This window comes from Geotrypetes seraphini, chromosome 8 (assembly GCF_902459505.1).
Source record: "Geotrypetes seraphini chromosome 8, aGeoSer1.1, whole genome shotgun sequence".
Taxonomy (NCBI): domain Eukaryota; kingdom Metazoa; phylum Chordata; class Amphibia; order Gymnophiona; family Dermophiidae; genus Geotrypetes; species Geotrypetes seraphini.
Genome location: NC_047091.1, coordinates 82,621,961 through 82,631,495, shown reverse-complemented (window position 1 = coordinate 82,631,495; position 9,535 = coordinate 82,621,961). Strand labels below are relative to the sequence as shown.

Genomic DNA, 9,535 nt, shown 5'->3' with positions numbered 1-9,535 from the left:
TATTTGCATAGGTGAGCTTTTATTTATTTTTTTTTTATTGTACTCCTTTTATCAAAACATTTCAATCAAGTTTTAACAATCTGGAGCTATAAGAAAACTTTGCTCAGAAGTGGTTGCTTGGGAAATTAAAAAAACAAAGAAAAAAAAAGGTTCTTACAAAGCCAATGATCTGAGTGAAGGGAGTGCTCAGCAGGTAAGGCAGGGTTTCCCAAGCCACTTTTGGGGGCATACCTAAGCCAATCAGGTTTTAGGAAAGCCATAATGCATATGCATAAGATAGATCTGGACACACTGGAAACCCAGGGCTACTAAGATAACTGCACATATTTATGGAGACCCAGTGTGCAAATCTACCTCATGCATATGTATATCCTAGAAAACAAATTGGCTAGGTGTGCCTCCAGAAGAATGGGAAACAATGAGGTAGGGACAAGTGTGGTTACAAGTGATGAACAGAGACCTGAGGAAAGCACTCAGGTTTACTTGTATAAATAAACACTAATCTGAAAAGGTATGTGCAGCTCCCTTCTCACTCAGGACTAAAAAGTAATCAGTCTCCTACAAGGCAGTCAGGAGACCCCAAACTTCTGGGCAACTCAGCTGAGGATCCTCTTTGGGGCTGTGTCACACAATGCAGTCAGAAACTTTCAACTTCCAGGCAGTTCTGTCAAACAGGCTTTCCTTCTGAGCAGTACAGTTAGATCACAATTATGCCCAGGTAAAGCCATACACTGAGCTGTCATTTGCTTTCTCCCAAAACAGAAGCCCTATTCTATCTAAACATGATATAGAAACAATCCCTATCACCCCAAGTCATTTCCCAGTGTCCTGCTCCCACCCTTTGTACCAATGATATCAGTGTAACCAGTCATCTGTGACTGGTATTCCCTCAGCATAGCAATGGCCCCCATCAAAACTGCCTTTGCCTTATTCTGTACTGTTATTGGCTTCAGCACTTCTTGTGACTCAAGGACAAAACAATTGTTGCCACTTACACAGCCCGGCAAAGCTGAGTTCCAAATTGGTCCTGGAAAATTGAATATCACATGATTAGTTTATGTGGAATTAAAGTTAGATACCCCCAGTGAAAATAGGACAAAATCATTATGAGATTTGGAGAGAAGGGAACAATGTGGGGGACATAACTTCACCTACACAATTAAACGTGTTTTTATTTCTGAAGTCCCAGAGCAAATGTTGCTAAAATTACTACCCATGAACCTGCACGGAGACGGATACAGAGCTGAGAGGAGGGGCGACAGCAAGAGCTGGGAAGGAGTTGTGCTCCCTTTCTGTCCTGGAATGTGGCTCGTCATTCTTTCCTCCCCTCCGTCTTCTGGTATCTATCCGCCACCGGCTGATTGAACTCCTGACACACTGGAAATGGTGAGCAGCTCCGACACTATCGGAGGGAGATGCTCCAGTCTATACCCACATTCACAACTGGCTTTCGGATGGTCAGTACAGATGTTTCCACAGAATACTCAAAATCCAAGGCTGACTCTGCACCATCTGTAACACATTGAATGAATTTAAAAGCTTAAAAGATAATAGGAAAAAGAAACCCCAGAGCAAGCAAGCCAGGCAGGGAACTGGAAACCTCAGTAGCTTGTTGGACTGAGCCTGATGTGCTCCAGGCTGTCACTTTCAGGCACTTACTGGGCTCAGGCTGAGGTACAGTAGTATATGATACAGTTGGGAATCAGTTTCTTTCTTATTATGTGCTTACTTCAGATGTAGATTCAGATGACAATTTTATATATGCTGCCGAAGTAATACAGAGGAGGAAGGGGAATAATTTTATAACGGGACATCCAGGTAGAAAGTTTCAAGAGAGACACGTAAGTGCCTTTATAAAACAGGTTCTCAGATCCGACCCAAACAATGCAGAGATGCCGATGCACAAATTTACACCTGCTCCAAAAAAGGTGGAAATGCATATTATATCTCTGTCTCTGCTCAAATGAGGCTCCCAGCAATGCTTACATGCAGCTTGTGTAAAATGAGTACACTTTTCTGTGTGCCTATTTTTACATGGCCATGCAATTTTGGAAAGTTCCTTTTCAGAGTGGAAAAGCTGTAAAAATTAGCATTCTATAACTCACCCACTGATCATAAGCATACATTTAGAATACTAGTACTTTACAGGGAAGTACATTAGATAGACTGTGAGTTTGCTGGGACAGATAGTGAAAATGCTTGAGTACTGATTTAAAAATTAGGAGAGTGTGGTGTAATGGTTAGAGTTACAGCCTCAGCACCCTGAGGTTGTGGGTTCAAACTAGAGAGCTGCACGGGCACGGGGCCGACGGGAATCCCGTGGGTTCCCTCTTCGGGTCGCGAGGATACCGTGGGGATGCCCCCTCAGGTCGCGGGGTCCCGTGGGGTTCAATGCAACTCGAGCCGCAAGGCTCGTCTTCTTTTCCTACCTGCCCTGCAGCAGCACACATAGCTGACCATAAGTCTTCCCCGATGTCAACGCTGACGTCGGAGGGAGGGCTTAAGCAATGGCAGCCTTCCTGGAAGTGGGGAAGACTTCTGGTCAGCTATGTGTGCTGCTGCAGGGCAGGCAGGAAATAGAAGACGAGCCTCGCGGCTCCAGCTACCTCCCAGAGCTCCATTTGGATGAGAAAGTTGATGGCAGATGAGGGCTGGACACAAACGTAGGAGGCAAACGCAGGACACAGAAAGGGTCCACAAAATAATTATTTTATTTCCGCTGGTCCATAGGTGTCAAGAGGTTGAAGAACACTGTTCTAGAGTATTTACTGCTCATTCTTTTGTGTGAAATATTTTTCTTTTTCATCACCTTTAAAAATGTGATCTCTGAGATGGAGAAATTAGGTTCTTACCTGCTAATTTTCTTTCTTTTAGTCCCTCCAGCCCGGCACAGAACGGATGGGTTTACGCTCCTCTGCCAACAGGTGGAGACTGAGAACACATTGACTTCTGGCAGTAGTACAAGTGGGCTGTGCAGTCCCATCTATAATCAGTTTGACGAATAGCCAAGCAGGAACTAAGAACTGAAGAATTGTGAACTATAAACACATCAACTCCACTCTCATCTAGTGGAGACAAAATAGTTGTCTGGAGACACTGTTGAATACTGAATAGAACAAAAACCTTCAAAAGTATCCCCACAGCTCGCCAGATAAACCAGACGAACCAAACGCTGATGCTACTATACTCCCCCTAAAAAACACTCATACAAAAAGATACCACAGAAAAACCCGTACTCTTCGCGAACAACACCAAACAAAACCAGCAGGGCAAGGTCTGTGCCAGTCTGGAGGGACTAAAAGAAATACAATTAGCAGGTAAGAACCTAATTTCTCCTTCTTTATCGTTCCTCCAGACCGGCACAGAACGGATGGGACATACCAAAGTAGTAGCCATCATAGGTGGGATCCCTGAAGGGCCACCACAAGAACATGCTCACTGAACACCGCATATAGATGCGCCTGAACGTCCACACGGTAATGGCGAACAAAGGAATGGAGACAAGACCAAACAGCTACTTTAAAGATATCCGCCCAAGAGGCCGTCTGACCCCGAGTGGAATGAGTTTTGAGAAAATACAGAACAGGTTTCTTCTGAAGAAGAAACACCGAAGTGATAGCTTCCTTGATCTAGCACACAATGGTTGCCTTGGAAGCACCATCCCCTTACGAGGACCGACCAAAAGGACAAAAAGTAAATCTGACTGACGGAACTCTTGGATTCGCTGAACATAAGCGCGAAGGACCCTATGGACATCAAATTTGCTCAACTGTTTCTGCTCCAAAGATCCTTCCCAACTACCCAAGATAGGAAGGACAACGGACTGGTTGACATTAAAAGGTGAAATGATCTTCGGAAGAAAGGAGGGAACCGGCCACAGTACGACCTGCTCCCTAGAGAATTCCAGGAAAGGAGGCCTACACGAAAAGGCCTGCAGTTCGGAAATGTGTCTTGTGGAAGTAATGGCCACCAGAAACACAGCCTTAAGAGTAAGATGCAGGAGCCAAGAGGACAAACGAGCATGGAAAGAACCAGATTAAAATCCCAGGCTGGAACCAAAGGACGAACTGGAGGCTGGAGCAACATCCGGAGGCCAAATGCTAACCATGCAACAGACTGTGAAAAGAAGACAAAGCTGCAATCTGAACCCTGAGGTAGGACTAGGCAAGGCCCCACACTCCAGGCCATTTTGTAAAAACTCCAAGATATGAGGCAAAGACGTGCAAAGGGGAACCATGCATGAGTGGAATACCACTCCTCAAAGAGATGCCAAATGTGCACATAAGCCTGAGAGGTGGGAAGTCTTCGAGAACCAAGAGAGTGGAGATCACCTTATCCGAATATCCTTTCTTATTTAGGCGTTTCCTTTCAAGAGCCAAGACGTAAGACAAAAGGGTCCTGGATCGAACATGGGAATAGGACCCTGCGTCAGGTGGTTGGGTGAGGGGGCAGAGGAAGAGGATCTGCCACAAGAAGACTAACGTGAAGAACTCTGCCTACCAGTGGCCACGGAGGAAAGACATACAGCAGGCCAACCACCAGCAAACCTGTACTAGATCCATCCCCTCAGCCTGGCAATCCCTGCACCAACTGAAGAACTTCAGCGCTTTGGCGTTGACACTCATAGCCACGAGGTCCATGACCAGCCAGCCCCCTGACTGAACAGTCAACTTGAAGGCTTCCAGCCCGACACACCACTCACTGGGATCCAGCACATGACGACTGAGGAAGTCCACCTGGACATAGTTCACTCTCGCTATCCAGGAGGTGAGCCTCTGCCTATTCCATGAGAAGTGTTGCCTCCTGCGCTACCAGATGACTCTTGGTTCCCCCCTGACGACTGATGTAAGCCACCACCATGGCATTGTCCAAAAGAACCTGAATTGACTTGCCCTCTAGCAATGACTGGAAAGCTACTAATGCCAACCGAATGGCTCTGGTCTCCAGAATACTGATCGACCATTAAGCTTCCACCGGCAACCAGCTGTCCTGAACTGAGCGACTGAGACATTGTGCTACCCAACCAAGGAGATTGTGTCCGTGAGAAGAACTGTCCAATGGGACTGATCCAGACTTAATCCCTGAACCAGATTGGAAGACTGTAGCCACCAGCGCAGGCTCTGACGAACTAACCCCGAAGAGGGACCGGAAAGTTCAGATGTTGAATCTGCTGAGACCACTGCCGAAGAAGAGCATACTGAAGGGGAAGCATTTGAGCCTGAACCCACCTGACCACTTCCAGGAAGGCTGCCATCAATCTCAAGACCTGCAGGAAATCCTGCACCTAAGGGCAATGACCATCCATCAGGGAACAAATTTGCGTCTGCAATTTCAACACCCAGGCCTAGGGAAGGAAGATATTTCCCACACTGGTGTTGAAGAGAACAATGAGAAACTCCAAGCGCTGAGACGGAGTCAACCAGCTTTTGAAAAGGTTGACCACCTAGCCCAGCAACTGCAGAAACTACATAACCTGAGCCGTGACCCGGGAGCTCCCCTGAAATGACTTCGCTTGAATCAACTAGTCGTCAGATAGGGAAGAACCAGAATGCCCTCTTTGCGCAAGGCTGCCGCCACAACTACCATTATCTTGGTGAAAGTCCGTAGAGCCGTGGCCAGACCAAAAGGAAGTGTACAAAACTGATAATATTTCCCAAAATCGCAAAGTGAAGGAATCACTGATGGAAGGCCCAAATCGGAAAATGCAGGTAGGCCTCCATCAGGTAGAGAGAAGACAGAAACTCTCTAGGCTGAACAGCAAGAATCACAGATTTCAGGGTCTCCATTCAAAAAGACAGAACTTGAAGTGCCCTGTTGACATCTTTCAGATCCAAAATGGGCTCAAAAGACTCCTCTTTCAAGGGTACTAAGAAGTAAATGGAGTACCTGCCAGTGCCAATCTCCTGAGGGGGCGCTGGAACCACTGCTTTGAGGTCCAGCAACCTTTGCAGTGTCTGACGAAATGCCCGCTTCTCCTAAGTTGCCTGACAAGGAGAAGAGAGGAAAAGATCTGGTAAGGGCTGGTAAAACTCAAGAGCATATCCATCCCCAATCATCTCTAGGACCCACTGACCCTTTGTAATCTCAGCCCACCCCTGGTAAAACTCCTGCAACTGGGTTCCCACCAGAAACAGGTGAAGGACCCGCAAAGAGTCATTGGGCCGGACAGGCGGAGGAGCCACCGGTGGTGTCGCGGGCTCCCCGATAGGACTGCATGCACTGAAGGAAGTGTCCTCTGGAAGGAAAAGAGGCCGAGCCCAGGCCAGAGCGATATCAATGAAACTCATGAGATGCCCAAAGCTGGGGCCACCCCGAGAGGTTGGCCGAGGTTGGTCCTAAGGAAGCTGAGGCACCCTAGAGTCACTAAAGGCCTGAACAAGCTTATCAAACTCCTCCCGAAAGAGGAGGGAATCCCAAAAGGGAAATTTACTGTGCTTAGACTTAGAGGCTGTGTCTGCCGACCAACTCTGAAGCTAGAGTGGCCACTCTGAGGGTCATGGACTTGGCAGAGGCCCGCAACAGCCTTGTACATGGCATCAGATAGATAAAGAAGTGCCGAGCTCAATCGTCACCTTCTGATCCACCAAGGACCAGTCAGCAGACTCCCGGTCAAGGACCCACTCAGACAACTAGAAACAAGCCTGGGATACCAGACCGCCACAAATTGCCGCCTGGACAGCCAAGTCAAAACTCTACTTAACGAGAGACTCCATTTTGTGGTCCTGGGGATCTCTCAAGGCCGAACCGCCTTCAATGTGCGATAGCCGAGACCACAGCATCAACCAAAGGAGACAAGTTATCCATATGCCCATCAGGACAGAGAGCCTAGCCATGGACCGCGCCAAATGAAAAGGCATGTCTGGGGTCTTCCACTGTGCGTGAACCACATCCCGAGTATCCTGATGCATAGGAAAAGAACGGGATGCTGACCAGAACCCCCGAAGCAGAGGGTCCACAACTCAAGGGGGGTTCTTAGCTTCCTCCTCAAAAAGCAAAACTGAAGATAACCTGAAGAATAAGTTCCAGCAGCTCTTCCCGGTGAAAAATGCACATGACCGAAGCATCCTTGCCAACCGGCGTCTCAGAAAAGCAACCAACCGCATCATCCGACTCTCCCAGGCGAAATTGTGTCAATAAAGAAAAAATCCTCGTCCCAAGAAATCCGTGGATGTTTGGATGAAGACCTTGGGGGAGGGGGGGGGGGAACAGACTACCGTGTTTCCCCGAAAATAAGCCCTAGCATGATTTTTTGGGTACGTCTTAATATAAGCCCTACCCCTGAAAATAAGCCCTAGTCACTGGCAGCAGCAGCCTACACCTGATGAGTGGTGTACTCACGAAGGAGAACCCTGCTTGCCGGCACCCAAAGCTGACAAGGATTCCCCCACACAGCGGCCGGAGCACTTCATGCATATGCCGGCCGCATCAACCTCTCAACGGGCACACAATGAGAACTTTTTCTGCTTCTTTAAATTGCTCATTGTGAACCGCTAAGGAGACAATTAACAAAACCGCTGGTTAGTAATAAAAAACAATTAAAGCTAATTGAAGGCTTCCTTTCATCCCAGCACTGCCTCAGGGCTTTTTTTTTTTTTTTTTTTACAAAAGTAAAAACTTTAAAGGACAAAAGAGCAGACCCCCATAGGCTCTCAAAGCTGTAGTCTTTGCCTGTTTGTGGCAAGGCATACAGTTGAGGCTTCTCTAAGAAAAAAAAAAAATGGGGAAATGGGGGGAGGGACTCAACCGTCCGAGTGTGGCAACCACAAGGTCGGAGGGACTCCCAAAATGGCCCTCCCCAAGCTCTGTCCAGACAGCAAAAAAGGATAACAAAAGCCACTAATCAAATCCAACAGGCCCAACAAGAAAAGACTGCACAGGCTTACCACCTTCACCTGCTGGAGACTGAGAATAGGCTGACTTTAGATGGGACTGCACAGCCTACTTGTACTACTGCCAAAAGTCAGTGTGTTCTCAGTCTCCACCTGCTGGCAGAGGAGCATAAACCCATCTGTTATGTGCCGGTCTGGAGGGACGATAAAGAACTTTGTTTTTGACACAATACAGTAAATGGCAAAGTGAATCCCAGGGTGAGGTTGACTGATGCATACTCACCAGCCTTTTTGAGAGAGACAGAAGTTGGTTTCCCTATTCCCAGGATCACAACTCTCTCAATCCACGCAGGGCTCTCAAAATTGCCTCTGAGGTCTGCAGAACTGAAAGCAAGAACACCAATGCATAAGCATACCCAATTTTCACTGGACATCTACAGGGCAGGATTAATTCTTCGAGGGCCCCTAGGCACACAAGTACACTGGGGCCCCCAGGCCCTGCCCTACCCCCATTTATCTGTTTTCTTTTTAAAAATCTTTATTGATTTTTTTCAGCTTACACAAAGTGGAACAATTATACATTCAAAAATACCAAAGAGCAGCATTTACATACTTGCAAATTAACTGAAACAAATTACCCAGCCCCTCCCCCATCTCTCCCCTCCCTACCTGGATGTGTGTATCTATTAACTAAAGTTTTTAATCATTTTGTTGTTTAACAAATGACTCCAATGGACTCCAAATAACTTTAAAAATCTTACTATTCCCAGATTGTTCCGCTAGCATCTTTTCATATCTATAATATAAACAAAGTGTTTCCCACCAAAAAGAAAAATTCAACCTATCCCAATTCTTAGTTATTAATTGCATGGCCACCCCAGTCATAATAATAAGTCTATTTTTATATTTGTCAATTGGACTATTAAGTTTTAACAATGTCCCAAATAAAATCACATCATGCGACAATGGAATTGAGACACCTAATACCAAATGAATTTTGCCCTAAATTGACTTCCAGAAGTTGAGTATCAACGGGCAATAAAATAAAAGTTGATCCAATGTCCCTACTTCAAGTTGACAGTGCCAGCATCTATTAGATTTCGTGTTATCCAATTTTTGCAAATGAACAGGAGTCCAAAATATTCCATATAAACCAAGTTTGTCTCATAGATGCTGATGCTGTACATATTATTTTCCAAATCCAACTCCATGACCATTGCGTAGCAGAAATATTCTGCTTTGTTTCATACTCCAAATGTCTCTTAAGCTTATTTTAGGCTTTTTCTCCAAATATTCAGATAATAATTTGTACCACTTAGCGGCCTGATGTCCTTGAAAATTTACCTGGAAACATAGGCCTGGCAAACTATGCTGACAATTTAAATTACGCCATTAAGGGAACCCCTTCTGAATGGCCTGTTTCAACTGCAACCATTTATAACCTTGAGATTTTGAAATTTCAAATGATTGTTATAACTCCAATAAAGAAACCATTCTTCCATTCAAAATTACATCATTTAAAGTTTGAATGCCTGCCATCAACCAATGTTTCCATAAGATTTTAGAATCACCGATTTTTACCTTGGAGTTCAACCATAGGGATTGACTTTTTGTTTGTTGCATTGGAACAGGAATTAAACAATCTATAAATTTTAACGTAATCCAAGTTGAATGAAAAATATTATTATCTTTGTAAATTCTAGGAA

The 9,535-nt window shown here is 45.7% G+C and overlaps 1 protein-coding gene across 2 annotated transcripts in view; it reads right to left on the bottom strand.

The window, feature by feature from the left end:
- Positions 1-9,535, bottom strand: part of GANAB (glucosidase II alpha subunit) — a 196,719-nt gene continuing 187,184 nt past the window's right edge. For both annotated transcript variants that reach the window (XM_033953779.1, XM_033953780.1), the window contains 2 exons: positions 8,113-8,213; positions 1-1,512 (listed from right to left, as the gene is read on the bottom strand). In XM_033953779.1, the coding sequence (XP_033809670.1) occupies positions 1,403-1,512; positions 8,113-8,213 (211 nt within the window). In that variant the 3' untranslated portion in view covers positions 1-1,402. The remainder of the gene's footprint in view (positions 1,513-8,112; positions 8,214-9,535) is intronic.